Source organism: Ornithorhynchus anatinus, chromosome X5, assembly GCF_004115215.2.
Source record: "Ornithorhynchus anatinus isolate Pmale09 chromosome X5, mOrnAna1.pri.v4, whole genome shotgun sequence".
Classification (NCBI taxonomy): Eukaryota; Metazoa; Chordata; class Mammalia; order Monotremata; family Ornithorhynchidae; genus Ornithorhynchus; species Ornithorhynchus anatinus.
The window spans coordinates 40,698,843-40,716,609 of record NC_041753.1 but is presented as its reverse complement, the minus strand read 5'-3'; the positions used below and the strand labels follow the sequence as shown (position 1 = coordinate 40,716,609).

The 17,767-nt window shown below is 46.3% G+C and overlaps 1 protein-coding gene and 1 long non-coding RNA gene across 2 annotated transcripts; one reads left to right on the top strand and one right to left on the bottom strand.

The window, feature by feature from the left end:
- The first annotated feature begins 6,862 nt into the window (after positions 1–6,862).
- On the top strand, positions 6,863–10,357 carry NDUFB6 (NADH:ubiquinone oxidoreductase subunit B6). The gene is made up of 4 exons (XM_029054677.2): positions 6,863–7,166; positions 7,846–7,938; positions 9,273–9,317; positions 10,201–10,357. The coding sequence occupies exons 1-4, from the start codon at positions 6,987–6,989 to the stop codon at positions 10,267–10,269; spliced, it is 387 nt and encodes a 128-aa protein (XP_028910510.1). The 5' UTR covers positions 6,863–6,986; the 3' UTR covers positions 10,270–10,357.
- A 2,008-nt stretch (positions 10,358–12,365) lies between these two features.
- On the bottom strand, positions 12,366–14,244 carry LOC114808144. Its single transcript, XR_003756020.2, has 2 exons — positions 14,076–14,244; positions 12,366–12,581 (listed from the first exon to the last, which is right to left on the bottom strand). It is a non-coding gene; the product is annotated as an uncharacterized LOC114808144 (long non-coding RNA).
- Positions 14,245–17,767: the final 3,523 nt, after the last annotated feature.

Here is a 17,767-nt window from a genome sequence, read left to right as displayed (position 1 = left end):
GTAAGCGCTTAACAAATACCATAATTAGTATTAGTATTATTAACCCAGTAGAGTGTGAAGGTGTGCGGGGAGAGAGGGCTAGGGAATAGTGTTATCACATATTTAGATTTCTGGGGGGTCGTTCACTATATGATTTATGTGCTCTGACTGCACTCCTCTGCCCCTAGATTAAGAATCACATGACTTAAATCCGTTAAGGAACAAGAGTGACTTTATTTCAAGATTAATAATAATCAAAGACTGCCCTCTTGTGGGGATTTACGGTAGCAAGTTACTCTATTAACTGTCCAAAGGGTCTGAAATACAGTGACTAGCTTACTCTGATTTTCCAGCTCCAGTAAAATCGCCTAAATTCATACCGATTTGGCAGTTCTAGATCACATACGGACATTTGTTTTAAAGACAGTTAAAACGACCCTTGGCTGCTTTAACTGACGCTTGGAGTCCGTTGAGTTGGAACAGACACATTCTAATATCTGCAGCCAGGATTGGATCTCCCAGCCTGGCAGCGTACACTCAATCAGTCGATGATATTTATTGAGAGTTTACTGCGTGCAGGCATCTCTGCTTCACTACACTAGCAACGGGGAATGGGTCTGTCCAAGAAACCTCCAAATATAACTTTTTTTGAAGAAACCTCAGAATTTCAATGAAGTTTTCAGGGCAGCCAACTTTGCTGAGTAATTTCCAGAGCCCGGATCTACTGATGGTATTAAATGCTTTCGTGAAATCTGTGAATAGCATATGGCCTCCTTGGTACTGCAAACCTGCATTTTTTCTACAGCTGAAAGGCTGTGAAAATCATATCTGCTCTGCTGCACTGTAGGGTGAAGCCACAATGTGATTCTGGGAGCATTCAGACAGTGAATAGTTTGAGTAGTCCTCTGGCTAGGATCTTGACAGCAATCAAAGAAAATGAGAGTACCTAGGTTCAAATTCTGGGTCCGCCACTTACCTGCTGCCACTTACCTGCTGTGTGACCTCGGGCAAGTCAACTCATTTCTCTGTGCCTGCCTCAGTTCCCTCATCTGCAAAATGGGGATTCGATACTGTCCTCCCTCCTACTTAGAATATGAGCCCTATGTGGGACCTGTTTATTTTGCATCTGCCCCAGTGCTTAGTACGGTGCTTGGCACAGAGTAAGCAGTTAACAAATATTATTATTATTTGCCACAATCTGATCTTTCACTTTTATTCAATTAGTGATATTGAGTGCTCTCCGTGTGCAGAGCACTGTACTAAACGCTTGGGAGAGTGCATTACAATAGAGTTGATAGAAACGATCTCTGCCCACAAGGAACTTACAGTCTAGAGGGGGAAGTAGACAGACATTAAAATAAATTACAGATAGGGGGAAATAGCAGAGTGTAAGGCTACCAACATAGGTGCTCAGGGTGGGGTGAATATCAAATGCTTAGAGGGTAAAGTGAACATCAAGTTAGGGGGAACAGATCCAAGTGCACAGGTGTTGCGGAAGGGAGGGCAAGTAGGAGAAATGAGAACTTAAATCAGAGAAGGCCTCTTGGAGAAAATGTGATTTTAGGAGGGCTCTGATGGTGAGCAAGCAGGGAACATCTCTAGTACAGTGCTCTAGACACAGTAAGTGCTCAATGAATGCCACTGATTTATTGATTGACTGAGGAGAGTTGTGGTGTGTAAGGTGTGAAAGACAAGCTCTTAGAACAGTGCTTGGCACATAGTAAGCGCTTAACAAATACCAACATTATTATAAGGAAGTTCCAGGCCAGTAGGAGGATGGGGGCAATGGGGTGGCAGTGAGACAGATGAAATCAAAGTTCAGTGCTTAGGTTGGCATTAGGGGAGTCAAGTGTGTGGGCTGAGGTGTAATAGGGGATCAGTGAGGTAAGGTAATAGGGGGAAAGCTGATTAAATGATTTAAAAGCCAATGGTAAGGGGTTTCTGTTTGATGTGGAAGTGGATGGACAACCACTGGAGGTTTTTGAGGAGTGGGGAGGGGGGGCTGCAATGGGAGTGTGATTTGCATAAGAAGCATTTGGCTGGATTAGTTACCTCAGTTACCTCATCTGTAAAATGGTGATTAATAGTGTGAGCCCCACATGGGACAACCTGATTACCCTGTATCCACCCCAGTGCTTAGAACAGTGCTTGGCACATAGTAAGCATTTAACAGATACCATCATCATCATTATTATTATTATTATTATAACTGTGTCTGGGCACCCTAAGAAATCTACCAATCCGTAATAGAAGGAGTTGAACTATGGCTCAACGTGGTGCCGCTTCCCCCTGCCAGTCAGATGCCAGCCTGACACCCACTCTCCATATACTTCCATACAGTCCTGATGGCAGGGTCAACAGCACTTTGGTATATTTGTACATATTTATTATTCTATTTATTTTATTAATGATGTGTATATATTTATAATTGTATTTATTCATATTGATGCTATTGATGCCTGTATACTCGTTTTGTTTTGTCGTCTGTCTCTCCCCTTCTAGACTGTGAGCCCATAGTTGGGTAGGGATTGTCTCTGTGGCTAAATTGTACTTTCCAAGCACTTAATATGGTGCTCTGCACACAGTAAGTGCTCAATAAATTCATTTGAATTAATGAATGAACTCTACTCAGACAAAGGGGCAGCTGAGGCCAGCTGGAATGGAGGAATAGGCCACCTCCCCCAGATGGACTGAGAAGCAGAGAAGCAGTATAGTCTAGTGGATAGACCAAGGACCTGGGAGTCAAATGGGCCTGGTTTCTAATCTGGGCTCTGCCACTTATCTGCCGAGTGACCTTGGACAAGTCACTTAACTTCTCCGTGCCTCAGCTACCTCATCTGTAAAACGGGGATTAAGACTGTGAACCCTATGTAGGACAGGGACTGTATAATAATGTTGGTATTTGTTAAGCGCTTACTATGTGCAGAGCACTGTTCTAAGCGCTGGGGGAGATAAAGGGTAATCAGGTTGTCCCATGTGAGGCTCACATTCTTGATCCCCATTTTACAGATGAGGTAACCGAGGCCCAAAGAAGTGAAGTGACTTGCCCACAGTCACACAGCTGATAAGCGGCGGGGCTGGGATCCAACTGATGAGCTTGTATCTACTGCAGCACTTAGTTCACTGCCTGACACATAGTAAGCACTAAACAAATATCATTTTAAGAAAAAAAGATTGTGGTCAGAATGGAAAGAGAGGGGGCAATTGTTTTGATAAGGCATGAAGGGATGGGTTTGGAGGTGCAGGTGGAGGAGGTGGATTTTGAGAGGAAGAGGGAGATCTCTTGAGATTCTGCTGGTGACAATGGTGGCATCTAGAGACCTTGCGGCATTGCTGCAGTGTTCCCTATGTGGTGGGAGAGGTCATGTAAGCGTCTCCTCGGTGTTTGTAGTTCTCAGCAAGTATTCCCTCGCATCCAGCCACTTTGCCAATTTGATGGTTCTAGCTGCTGCAGTGACATTCTGTTTTGCTGGAGCAAGTGCCATAGCTTTCCCTGTCGAAAGGTTTTCTACGTTTCATAGGGCCCATCTTCAAAAATAGGTGTGTTGAGAATGTTGAAATGCTGCTGCATCTTACCTTAATTTGTATGTCCTACTGCACCTATTTTGGGCCTCCATTTTGTTACAAGAATGAACAGCTCATACCTCACCTTGCTGAGCTCCTACTACAACCCAACCCACACGCTTAGTTCCTCTAATGCCAACCTACTCACTGCACCTCGGTCACGTCTATCTTGCCGCCGACCCCTCATGCAAGTCCTGCCTCTGGCCTGGAACTCCTTCCCCCTTCATATCTGACAGACCCCCACTCTCACCACTTTCAAAGCCCTCCTAAAATCACAACTCCTTTGAGACGCCTTCCCTGACTAAGCCCTATTCACCCTACCTTCTGTGTCACCTCTGCACTTGGGTCTGTGCATTCTACCTCAGCACTGCAGAATTTATGTACATATCCATCTGTAATTTATTTTAATGACGGTCTCCCCCCCTCTAAGCTTATAGATCCTTGTGGGCAGGGATCATGTCTATCTACTCTGTTGCAGTGTTCTCTCCTGTGCAGTACAGTGCTCTGCACACAGTAAACTCTCAATACCACTGATTGACTGAACAGCGGTAATGTGGTGTTGATGCATTTCTTGCTTCAGGGCAAGTAGATTTTTAATCTCTGAGTCATGTTCCTCTTGATGGTGTCTCCTCGCCTTGCCCACAGTCTCAAAGGCTTCTTAAATAGTGTTTCAGAGAAGTTCGTATCCGCGGTTCACATGGTTAGTTTTGACAGGAGCTGCTTTTTAACAGTGATAATAATCACGATCATTGCGGTGTGTGTTTAGCATTTACTATGTGCCAAGAACTGAGGTAGACACAGTACAATCAGATCAGATGCAGTCCCTGTACCACAAAGAGCTCACAATCTAAGTAAGAGGGAGAACAGGTATTTAAACCCCATTTTACAGATGAGGAAATGGAGACATAGAGAAGTTAAGTGATTTACCCAAGGTCTCACAGTAGTCAAGGGGTAGAGCAGGGCCTAGAACCCAGGTGTCCTGACTCCCAGCCCTGGGCTCTTTCCATTGGCCACGCTGATTCTCAATATTTAACATCTCAATTCCTTGTTCCTGTATTGTTACTGTGATGTCATAGAGTGTCGTGCAGGTTTCTTTATTCTCCAGGAGCTTGATATTTAGCTTTTTTGATTATTTTGATGAATTAGTTTTATTGGTAATTTGAGTTAAAACACCCAGATCCTTGTACATTTGTGAGTGAGTGTATTTAAAAATGGGCTTCTGGGGCCAGATCAGAGACCATCGGGCAACCCTCAGGTTATCCTGAATCCTGAGGATATATTCAGTACTGTAAAGCCCCATCCCAGATGTGATGTCCAATTGCTGCGGCCAAGTCAATTCCCTCCTTGCCCCATCCTATTCCCTGCTGCTTTTCTGCTTCCCTCTGGTGCTGGGAGCTGGGATGGAGGTGTGAAATGGGGGAGCGGGAGAGGGGAAGTGGAGGCAGAGGGTTCATTCATTCAGTCAATCGTATTTATTGAGAGCTTACTGTGTGCAGAGCACTTTACTAAGCACTTGGGAGAATATAATATAACAAAAGTAGCAGGAGGTGGTACTGCTCCCTTAATTTATTTTCAGGGAAAACTCCCCCTCACCCCCCTCACCACCACCCAATAAGATCTAGTCCACTGTAGTATTTATTGAGCACTTACTATGTGCATAGCACTGAACTAAGTGCTTGGAAGAGGACAATGCAACAAAATTAGCAGATATGATCCCTTCCCGTAATGAGTTTACGGTCTAGACTGTGTGACCTTGGGCAAGTCACTTCGCTTCTCTGCCTCAGTTACCTCAGCTATAAAATGGGGGTTAAGACTGTGAGCCCCATGGAGGACAGGGACGTCGTCCAACCTGATTTGCTTGTATCCACCCCAGCTCGTAGTACAGTGTCTGGCACATAGTAAGCACCTAACAAATGCCATTATAAAAGGCAGAGCTGGGATTAGAACCCAGATCCATGCTCTATCCACCAGGCCATACCGCTTCCCTAATCTTCTAGTTTGCAGATGTAATCACAGGGAGAGGGTAAAACACTTGACATTGCACCAAACCTCAGCAGCGTTTAAGGTTCAAGGCTAAAGGGAGCTAAAAGAAAAGTTAGGAATGCAGAGGGGAAAGTCAGGGATTTTAGATGGCACATCCTTAACCATAAGGGTGGATGGATGGATGTCAAAAAGGACCATCATTGCCCAGTTCTTCCACATAACCTGTTACTACTGTTGGAAGCAGTGGGCTTGATGGACCACTTGGCTAACCCAGTATTGGCACTTCTCATGGTTTTATAGTTTAACCTAGGGGGTAAAGCTAAAGTACAATTCCTGCAGGCTACTGCTGTGTCCATCGACTGGGGAGGGAGAAGGGAGGTCTGCACCATCTGTTCTTTAAGTTGAGTGCCTGGGTATTTTCCTCAGGAAAATAGTTGCTTGGGCGATGATTTAAGTCATCATGGATCTGAATCCCACCAGGGTCGAATGGTTTGGAAGAAGGGGAGAGTGATTACTTTAAGTTGACAAATTCGTGACTGGCAGGCAGTGGGATAGTGTGGCCAGCTAAGTAGGTAATGTCAGTTCAGCCTGGGAGATGTGTAGGCATGTGAGCATTTGAATTTTTCTTTTGTAAACAAATAAGGAGAGGGAGAGAATTAAGCTCATCTTAACACAGTAATTATTGCTATCAATAATAACGGGAGCATTTGGTTAACACTTTGTGTCAAGCATTCATTCAATTTGTATCTATTGAGTGCTTACTGTGTGCAAAGGGCTGCATTTACTGTGTGCTGAGAACTGTACTACTACGAATAATAACTATTACGGTATTGGCCGAGCGCTTACTATGTGACCGGCACCGTTCTAAGCCCTGGGATAGATAGACGGTAATCAGGTTGAACACGTCGGGCTCACAGACTTAATACCCCCTTGACAGAGGAGGTAACTGAGGCCCAGAGAAGTGCAGTGACTTGTCCAAGGTCACAGAGCAGACAAGTGGCAGAGGCAGGATTAGAACCCAGGCCCGTCTGGCTCTATCCCCCGAGCAATTCCCAAACCACCCACTGGAAGGGGCGGGGGGATGTAGAATGTAATGCTGGGGGGCCACGTGCAGTAAATACGTGGTTAAGCTCCCATGACCGCTAAGATCAGTCTACTCGTGTTTTACGTCTTCTCCAAACCTTTCAGAGAAAGCTAAACTCAGGCGTGCACCGCAGCCTAGCCTCTCTCCCTGCACTCCCCCCCGCCCCCCCCCCCCCCTTGGCCGCTTAATAAAGGCAGGCAGATCCTTCGCGCATGCGCCGCGGCTGGCCCGCCCGGTGAGGTATGAAGTGCGCAGGCGCCAGTGTCGCTTGCTGGTCATCAGAGATCGCGGCCCGCCCGGTGATGGGCGTCATTTAAGTGCGCCTTCCCCGCAAGGTCGCCGGCCGTTGGGAAGGAGCTCGAGGCGAAGGGGCGACATGGTGGGGTACACGGTGGACGAGAAGCAGCGGTTGGAGCAGTTGCGGGCCCTTCGAAGAAAATGGCTGAAAGATCAGGAGCTGAGTTTCCGGGAGCCCGTCCTGCCCCCGGAGAAGCTCTCGCCCTTGGGGAGGTTCTGGAAGAACTTCCTCCAGCCCCAAACCCTCCCGAGGATTTACGTGAGTGAGGCTGCCTCGTTCCCTCTCCTAGAAGCCCACGAGCTCCTGTTCTTTGATTTCTTCTTACCCCTGTTCCTCTTCCCCAGGTCCTTCTTTGCTTCCCCGTTTGACCTTATGACCCTACTTTACACCTCTCCTCTTCCCCACCCCCCCTCCAATTTTATCCCTCCCGTTATGTTTCCCCCGCCGTATAAAACGTATAGAACTCCTTTCCGCAGGGTGTGCTGAGCGTTTGGTGGTGATAATAATGATAATGATGGTATTTGTTAAGCGCTTACTACGTGCCAAGCACTGTTCTAAGCGCTGGGGGAGATACAAGGTGATGAGGTGGGCCCACGTGGGGCTCACAGGCTTCATCCCCATTTTCCAGATGAGGTAACCGAGGCACAGCGAAGTTAAGTGACTTGCCCAAAGTCACACGGTAACCTTGAGACAGCTACCCCCATTCATGCCCCATTTACAGTGTACATATTTCTTCCAGTGAATTTATATTATTAATAAAGGGGGAGGGCGTATGTAATTAGAGTGGGGGACTTTTATATACCGCAGTCTTTGTCTTCTATTGTGTGCGTTGCAGTCCCTGGTACAATGCTCAGTAAACATTGATGGTGATTGGTGTGGTATTGGCATATTAGAAACGCCTTCTTTTCAGCTTCTAACACTCATTTTTTTTTTCCAGACCTATAAAGTATACAAAGGTGGCGTCTTTTTTCTAACTCATATTCTTGTACCGCTCTGGATTACCCACTATTATCTCAAATACCATGTGCAAGTAAGTATTGCAGTTGACTAATCTTGTTGGGAGTAGTATGCATTTTTAAGAAGAAAAGCAGAACTGAATTAGTGATTGGCAACCAAAAAATGTCACACACCAGGTTGTTTGGGAGGTTTTTTTTATGTTAAGTGCTTACTATGTGCCAGGCATTGTACTAAGTGCTGGGGTAGATAGAAACTGATCAGGCAGGCTGGACACAGTCCACCTCATGGGGCTCACTGTCTTAATCCCCATTTTGCAGAGGAGGTAACTGAGGCACAGAGAAGTTAAGTGACTTGCTCAAGATCACACAGCAGACAAGTGGCAGAGCAGGGATTAGAACCCAGGTCCTTCTGACTCCCAGGCCCGTGCTCTATACTAGGCCACACTGTGGCTAAAAAGGCTTTTTGTTGTTGTTTTTTAAGTCCATTTAAAAGTTCTTGGTGATCTTTTCCCCAAGGAGCATTTGCTCACTATACAGTGGGTTACTGGATATGAAGAACTCTTAACAGTGGGTAGTAAAAGCAAGAGAGGAGTTATATATTTGGGTAAACAGCTGATAGACACAATATTGTAAGGTTCAGCCTGAGATTGTTGTTTCTGGCTTTCCCTCTAGACTGTAAACTCACTGTGGGCAGGGAATGTGTTATATTGCTGTACTCTCCCAAGCACTTAGTACAGTGCTCTGCACACAGTAAGCGATCAGTAAGTACGATTGATTGCAAAGAGGTGAGCCAAACCCTGCATGGTGGTCATCCCCCTCTCCCTTAACAAACCACCTAGTCTCCAAGGTGCTGACTTTAGCAATTGGTGACCTTCACTTCTGTATATCTAAATTGGGAAGCAAGTGGGGGGGCAAAATTAGCCCTGCCTATTGTGTGAAAGGCACTGAGGCTCCTAGCACTTAATCCAAAATTTTCTTTTTGATGAATTTTATATCCATCTTTAACTGTGCTCCTCTTTGTAGTCATTAGTGAAAGCAAGGTGTCAGTCATAAAGGGGAAACAGAGAAACATTTTTTTCCCCTTTCCATAAATTTTACAAAAGGCCTGAATATCAAGCCTTTGCAGCATTAGGGGAGGCAAAAGGTCATTTAATTTTTCCATCTTGTATACAAAAACACTCTATTTTGCAGCCTGTTGTATTGTTTGCATCGGTGCTGACTTTTAGATTGTTCTTCAAAGGCTGAGATCCGGCTTTGTTTTGTGGTTTTTTGTTGTTGTTTTTTACCTTGTTCTTACACAATCTAGTAGGTTGCTATGTTCAAATGGATGTTATCAAATTACAGTTCTTGGTGGTGATTTCCATTACTCGCTTTAGTTTAAGAAACCTTAAAAACTCTTCCATTGCAGACAAGACCATATGGCATCGTTGAAAGGAAGCCCAGAATATTCCCAGTGAGTTGATAAATTCATTCTACATTTTTCTCCTCTATTCTCTGGTTAACTATGACTTTATTTTACTGCCAAGCTCAGGACATGTCTCGTGTAATGCAAGATTAACCTTCTGGGAAGGAATAAAGGTTTGAGTGGATGTTAGAAGCCATTGGCTCTCGGCCCTAATCCTAGAATCCCATATAGGTTAGGAATTGGGAAAATGTCATTCTGTGACTGTACCCAGTAGAAGATCCTAGCTGGCCCAACACCAGCTTTTGTATGATTGAGGTGCTGCCAAGCCAGAAAAAAAGCAAAAATGGTCTGATACTTTTCTCTGGAGGATGCCGCAACTATCTCTGGAGTACAGGAGTCCATATGACAGTTGGTGCTTCCAGTTTGACTAGTTTTCCTTCTGGTTTGGTGTTTCCCCAGCCAGCCACGACCCAAAACATGGGGTAATGTAGACTTCATATTATTGCTTTTATTCCATGTTCTAACATTCAGAGGTCCCATTTTATATGTGAAAACAGGATCAAAGGTTAAAACCTTCCCGCACAAGACTACACCATAAATGAACCAGTATTAGAATTGACAGCATCTGAGTAACTGCTGTAGCTACTACATATATGAGCAGGTTAAAGGATGAATTAGAGGTAAAGAACAACATGATGCATGTTCTAAGTTCATGTTTGGGGAAAATACTCACACAGAGTTTAGAGATCCCAGACACTGAACTAACAGGAAAAAATGCTGACTCATTTGGCTTAATGGGTACTAAAAAAAAATCATAAATTTATCCCTGGAAAACTAACCCATGTGTAGTAGTAAAAATCAAAACTAAATCCATACTATGTAGAAATGGACATATTCATGATTTTAATGTTTACCATAATATTTCTTCTAGGGTGATACAATTATGGAGACGGGAGAAGTAGTTCCACCAATGAGAGAATTTTCCAGTGAACATCACTAAAAGCCTTATGAAGCTATAATGTATTTGTCAGTGATCTACTGATGACAATTTCTGGGAAAGTAACTTAATAAAGCTTTCTCTCATGTTTGTTCTGCTCTCTTATTTTAACCCCAATGGAGGAAAGATATGTGGTGGTATTTAAGTGCTTACTATGTGCTAAGAGCTGGGGTAGATAGAGATTTCCCTGTCCCACCTGGGGCTCACAGTCTAAGTGGGTGGGAAAACAGGTATTGATTCCCCACTTTACAGATGAGGAAACTGAGGCACAGAGAAGTTAAGTGACTTGCCCGTCACCCCGCAGGCAAGTGGCAGAGCCAAGATGAGAACCCAGGTTCTCTGACTTCCAGGCCCATGTTCTTTCCACTCAACCCTGTTGCTTCCACCAACAGTGCTCTGCATACAATAAGCACTCAGTTGATACACCACCGGCCCAAACTTTACCACCTTGTAATGCTAAGGAGAGAGTTTATGGCTTATCATTAGTGGCAAAACATCCTCCAGAAGCATTACTTTTAATGGCTGTAAGAGGAAATAATGTTTACTTCAACAAGAATAATGCTTACTCATGTCCAGAGTCCCCAACCACCTGTAATTTATATTACCCATAACAGAAACTTGAAAAACTGTCATTTGGGACCGAGTGGGAATGCCAACTCTTCTAAGCAGCAGTTTCCATACCACTCTCTAGAAGACTCAATATAAAAAAGTTAGTGGAATTTCTGTTCGACTTTAGCCCTTTCTCCATCTTCAAGATGTGAATTTTCATCATTATTGGTATTTACAGAGTGCTTACTGTGCAGAGCACTGTACTTATAGTGCAATATATCACAGTCTCTGCCCACAATGAGATTACAGTTTAGAAGGGGAGACAGACATTAAATAAATGGTGGATATGTACATAAGTGCTGTGGGGCTGGGAGGGGGGAAAGAATAAAGGGAGTAAGCCAGGGCAACCTAGGAGGGAGTGGGAAGAAAAAAAAGGCTTAGGGAAGGCCCCTTGGAGGAGATGTGCCTTGAATAAGGCTTTGAAGGTGGGGAGAGTAATTGCCTGTCAGGAAGAAGGGAGGGTGTTCCAGGCTAGAGGTCAGCAGTGAGATTAGATGAGATTGAGGTACAGTGAGCAGGTTGGTTTTAGAGGAGTAAAGTGTGCAGGCTGGGTTGTGGTGGGGGTCAAGGTGACTGAGTGCTTTTAAAATGGATAGGAGTTTCTGTGTGATGCGGAGCTGGATGGGCAAGGACTGGATGTTCCTGAGGAATGAGGAAAGGAACGGACCGTGCTCAGGTTGGGTTGTAGTACTTGCAGTAGTTGTGGTTGGGTCCTCTACTCCCTCTTCCTTCTGAATAACCCTTGCACTTGGATTTGCACCCTTTATTAATTCCACCCTCAGCCCCACAACAATTAGGTACATATCCAAAATTTATGTATTTTTAGTAGTTTTCTGCTCTAGATTGTAAGCTCTCTGTGGGCAGGGAACATGTCTACTATGTTGTACTTTCCCCAGTGCCTAATATAGTGCCCTGCACACAGTGAGTGCTCAATAAATGATTGGTTAAATGGAGTACATAAATCAATATGTATAAAAGTTCTATGGTTGGCTATGAATGCAAATGTGCTGAGGTTGATTAGTTGGTTAGTGTGTCCACCCTGCTTGACTGTAAGGTCCTTAAGGGCTCAGATACCATTGATCAATCATATCTAGCAACTTTGGTACTCTCCCAAGCTCTCAGTACAGTGCTCTTGTACAGAGTAAGTGCTTAATAAATACTACTGATAGAATGAGGCCAGGCCTGGGGAGAAGAAAATGAATTGGGGGTTGCCTCCTGGAGAAGGTGGGATTTCAGGGGTGCTCTGAAGATTTGGGAGAGCTGTGGCCTGGCAAATTTGAAGGGAGGAGTAATGAGGTAAAATGAAACGGTTACCTTGAAGGGAAGGATGAGTGCGCTGGAGTGTAGTGGGAAGACAGAAGACAGCTCTACGTTTAAAGCACGGTGGTAAATTTGTGCTTGATGCAGAAGTGAATGGGTAATCATTGGAGGCTTCTGAGGAATACAGAGATATGCAGCAGGACAATTAAAAGTTTTGGGGAAAATTGGCAAACATGTTATAGTACTTTTTATTACGATGCTATGTAACTATAAAGGCATATTCTGAAACGAACTTTACTGACCAAGGTACAGAAGATGTGTTAAGCTCGGGGTGGTTCTCCAGCTTCCTTCATACTGAAGTCTTCCTTTTCTAGCTCCCAGTGAGCTGCTAGTCTTGTTGCATAGATAACATATCCCCATGAAAGTAACACAACTGTAATAAGCACCTGAAAATTAAAAATACCCTTGTAAATTACACCTTGCCTGCCAAACTCAACATCAGCTGCAATATTCCATTTATAATTCCACTTTGGATTGTCCTGGCCTACTGGTAGCAGTGAAAGCCCTCCGCCTCGGGAAGAGTAAATCTCTCTCCGGTTAGGGTGCTAAACAGCAGCAGGGGGAGGGAAGGAGAGAAAAGCGGGAGGGCGCTCCAGTAAAGAGAAGCACCGTGGCTCAGTGGGTAGAGCACGGGGCTGGGAGTCAGAAGGATCTGGGTTCTAATTCCGGACTCCACCCCTTGTCTGCTGTGTGACCTCGGGCAAGTCACTTAACTTCTCTGGGCCTCTGTTCCCTCATCTGTAAAACGGGGATTAAGAAGGTGAGCCCCCAAGTGGGATTAGGACTGTGTCCAACTTGATTAACTTGCAACTACCCCAGTGCTTCGAACAGTGCTTGGCACATAGTAAGCGCTTAACAAGTACCAACATTATTGTAAGTTTTCCCCCCACTTTTGTGTATTGTGCTCTCCCACGCGGTCGGCACAGTGCTCTGCACACAGTAAGCGCTCAATAAATACGATTGATAGATTGGAAGAAAGGGGTAGCTCTGGCCGGCGGGGAGGAGCTGAAACACGGGGCTGTTTGTTGGCCGCGTTGACTCCCGCGGCGGGCCAGGCAGGGCCTTTCATTCATTCAATAGTATTTATTGAGCGCTTACTATGTGCAGAGCACTGTACTAAGCGCTTGGGATGAACAAGTCGGCAACAGATAGAAACAGTCCCTGCCGTTTGACGGGCTTACAGTCTAATCGGGGGAGACGGACAGACGAGAACAATGGCACTAAACAGCGTCAAGGGGAAGAACATCTCGTAAGAACAATGGCAACTAAATAGAATCAATGCGATGTACAATTCATTAACAAAATAAATAGGGTAACGAAAATATATACAGTTGAGCGGACGGGTACAGTGCTGTGGGGATGGGAAGGGAGAGGTGGAGGAGCAGAGGGAAAAGGGGAAAATGAGGCTTTAGCTGCGGAGAGGTAAAGGGGGGATGGCAGAGGGAGTAGAGGGGGAAGAGGAGCTCAGTCTGGGAAGGCCTCTTGGAGGAGGTGATTTTTAAGTAAGGTTTTGAAGAGGGAAAGAGAATCAGTTTGGCGGAGGTGAGGAGGGAGGGCGTTCCGGGACCGCGGGAGGACGTGACCCAGGGGTCGACGGCGGGATAGGCGAGACCGAGGGACGGCGAGGAGGTGGGCGGCAGAGGAGCGGAGCGTGCGGGGTGGGCGGTAGAAAGAGAGAAGGGAGGAGAGGTAGGAAGGGGCAAGGTGATGGAGAGCCTTGAAGCCTAGAGTGAGGAGTTTTTGTTTGGAGCGGAGGTCGATAGGCAACCACTGGAGTTGTTTAAGAAGGGGAGTGACATGCCCAGATCGTTTCTGCAGGGCCTCACTGAGGCCAGGAGGAAGGGGGTCGGGGCGAACGAAATCCTGAGCTCGGGACCTACCACAGAGTAGATCCGTTCAAGGGTTCGGCGGCTGAACGGCCGCCTCATGGTAAGGCAGCGGCGGCGAGAGGGACGATCTCCTCCCGGCTCCTGTCAGCCTCTTCGGCCTCAACCACGTGACGCGACACCTCACGCCGCCTAACCCGGAAGCTTTACCCCTCTAGGCGCGTGTGTGTGTGTGTGACGTGTTAGGCTCTTACTGTTCACGCAGTCGTATTTAGTGAGCGCTGAGTATGTGCAAAGCACTGTAATAACAAACAGTAATAATTATGGTATTTGTCAAGCTGTTACTGTGTTCTTAGCGCTGGGGTAATAATAATAATAATAATGGTGGTGTTCGTTAAGCGCTTACTATGTGCCCAGCACCGTTCTAAGCCCTGGGGGAGATACAAGGCAATCAGGTTGTCCCACGTGGGGCTCACACTTTTAATCCCCATTTTCCAGGGGAGGGAATTGAAGCACAGAGAGGTGAAGTGACTTGCCCGAGGTCACCCAGCAGACAATAGGCGGAGTGGGGATTAGAACCCACGTCCTCTGACTCCCAAGCCCGGGCTCTTTCATTCATTTCCACTAAGCCACGCTGCTTCTCTTCTCACCGTACTAAGCGCTTGAGAGAATACACTATAACCATAAGGACCAGGACTGTTGGATGCAGGCCCTGTCCCTCATAGGGCTCGCAGTCTTAATCCCCATTTTACAGATGAGGGAACTGAGGCACAGAGAAAAGTGAAGTGATTCACCCAGGGTCACACAGTAGACAAGTGGAGAAGTCAGGATTAGAAACCGAGTCCTACTGGCTCTCAGGCCCATACTCTCTCCACTAGGCCATGCGGCTTCTCGTTGCTTCATTGCCATTCCTGGATTACGCATCCTAAATGACATGGAGAGCTAGTTTAGTTTCCCTTCTTTTGTTTTTAATGGCATTGAAGCGATACTAATGATAATAATTGGGTTTTTTGTTAAGCGCTTACTAAGTGTCAAGCTCTGTACTTAGTGCTGGGGTAGATGAAAGATCATCAGGTCCCACATGGGGTTCACAGTCTAACAGTCTAAGTGGGAAGGAGAATAGGAATTGAATCCCCATTTTGCAGATGAGTGAACTGAGTCACAGAGAAGTCAAGTGATGTGCCCAAGTTCACACAGCAGACAAGTGGCAGAGCCGGCATTAGAACACGGGTCCTCTGACTCACAGACCTGGGCTGTTTCCACTTGGCCATGCCAGGTACTGCACTAAGTGTTGGGGTAGATACAAGCTAATCGGTTGGACGGTCTCTGTCCCAGATAGGGTTCACAGCCTAAATCCCTGTTTTACAAGTAGGTAACTGAGGCACATAGAAGTTAAGTGACCTGCCCAAGATCACACAGCAGACTCAGGTCTTTACACCAGGAGATTGCTTCAGATGGGGAATAAATCAGCCAACCCAGTGGAAAATTTTGGAGTACAACAGTCCAGGAAACCAGAGCCTTCTTCCCAGACAGGCCACCTAATAATAATAATAATGTTGGTATTTGTTAAGCACTTACTATGTGCCGAGCATTGTTCTAAGCGCTGGGGGAGATAAAGGGTAATCAGGTTGTCCCACGTGAGGCTCACAGTTAATCCCCATTTTACAGATGAGGGAACTGAGGCACAGAGAAGTTAAGTGACTTGCCCACGGTCACACAGCTGACAAGTGGCAGAGCCGGGAGTCGAACTCATGACCTCTGACTCCGAAGCCCAGGCTCTTTTCCACTGAGCCATGCTGCTTCCCAAGACATAGACATATCACATAGACACCTAGACATATCCTGACCCTTGGTAATGTGATTCCAACTTTGTGGGAGGAAACAGCTCTACAAATGGAAGGAGATACAGCATTCCTTGGTTTAGCTTCACTAGCTTCATCTCTTACAATGTTTTTCTTTGAAGATAGAACATCTTATTAACCTTGGCAATGTTCTTACTATAGGAACTAGTGGCTGAGTATTATCTTAATTCTATAAATGATGAAAGGGGCCAAAGATATACTTTGGGGCATATACCAGCGGACTATTTTGACACCTACTGTTTCAGAATGCTTAATAATAATGGTATTTGTCAAACACTTACTATACGCCAATTTAGATCATGCACAACCCCTATCTCTGGGGCTCACGGCTTTGACTACCATCTCTACGCAGATGACACACAGATCTACATCTCCGCCCCTGTCCTCTCCCCCTCCCTTCAGGCTCGCATCTCCTCCTGCCTCCGGGACGTCTCCACCTGGATGTCGGCCTGCCACCTAAAACTGAACATGAGCAAGACTGAGCTCCTCATCTTCCCTCCCAAGCCCGGTCCGCTCCCAGACTTCTCCATCACCGTGGATGGCACGACCATCCTTCCCGTCCCGCAGGCCCGCAATCTCGGTGTCATCCTTGACTCGTCCCTCTCGTTCACCCCACACATCCTATCCGTTACCAAGACCTGCCGGTTTCACCTCTACAATATCGCCAAGATCCGCCCTTTCCTCTCCACCCAAACGGCTACCTTACTATTACGGGCTCTCGTTATATCCCGGCTAGACTACTGTGTCAGCCTTCTCTCTGACCTCCCTTCCTCCTCTCTCGCCCCGCTCCGGTCTATTCTTCACTCCGCTGCCCGGCTCATCTTCCCACAGAAACGATCTGGGCATGTCACTCCCCTTCTTAAACAACTCCAGTGGTTGCCTGTCGACCTCCGCTCCAAACAAAAACTCCTCACTCTAGGCTTCGAGGCTCTCCATCACCTTGCCCCTTCCTACCTCTCCTTCCTTCTCTCTTTCTACCGCCCACCCCGCACGCTCCGCTCCTCCGCCACCCACCTCCTCGCCGTCCCTCGGTCTCGCCTATCCCGCCGTCGACCCCTGGGTCACGTCCTCCCGCGGTCCCGGAACGCCCTCCCTCCTCACCTCCGCCAAACTGATTCTCTTTCCCTCTTCAAAACCTTACTTAAAAATCACCTCCTCCAAGAGGCGTTCCCAGACTGAGCTCCTCTTCCCCCTCTACTCCCTCTGCCATCCCCCCTTTACCTCTCCGCAGCTAAAGCCTCATTTTCCCCTTTTCCCTCTGCTCCTCCACCTCTCCCTTCCCATCCCCACAGCACTGTACTCGTCCGCTCAACTGTATATATTTTCGTTACCCTATTTATTTTGTTAATGAATTGTACATCGCCTTGATTCTATTTAGTTGCCATTGTTTTTACGAAATGTTCTTCCCCTTGACGCTGTTTAGTGCCATTGTTCTTGTCTGTCCGTCTCCCCCGATTAGACTGTAAGCCCGTCAAACGGCAGGGACTGTCTCTATCTGTTGCCGACTTGTTCATCCCAAGCGCTTAGTACAGTGCTCTGCACATAGTAAGCGCTCAATAAATACTATTGAATGAATGAATGAAATCCTGGCTCCACCACCAAGGTCAAGTCATTTAACTTTTCTGCACCTCAGTTACCTATTCTGTAAAATGGCGATTAAAACTGTGAGCCTCATATGGGACAGGGATTGTGTCCAACCTGATTATCTTGTACCCACCCCAGTGCTTAGCACAGAGCCTGGCACATAGTAAGCGCATACCAAATACCATAAAAAAATTTGGTGAAGGCCTCCTGGCGGAGGTGCTATTTCAAATGGGTTTTAAAAATAGGGAGAGCTGGGGTCTGAAAGATTTGAAAGGGCAGGGAGATCCAGGCAGAAGGGAA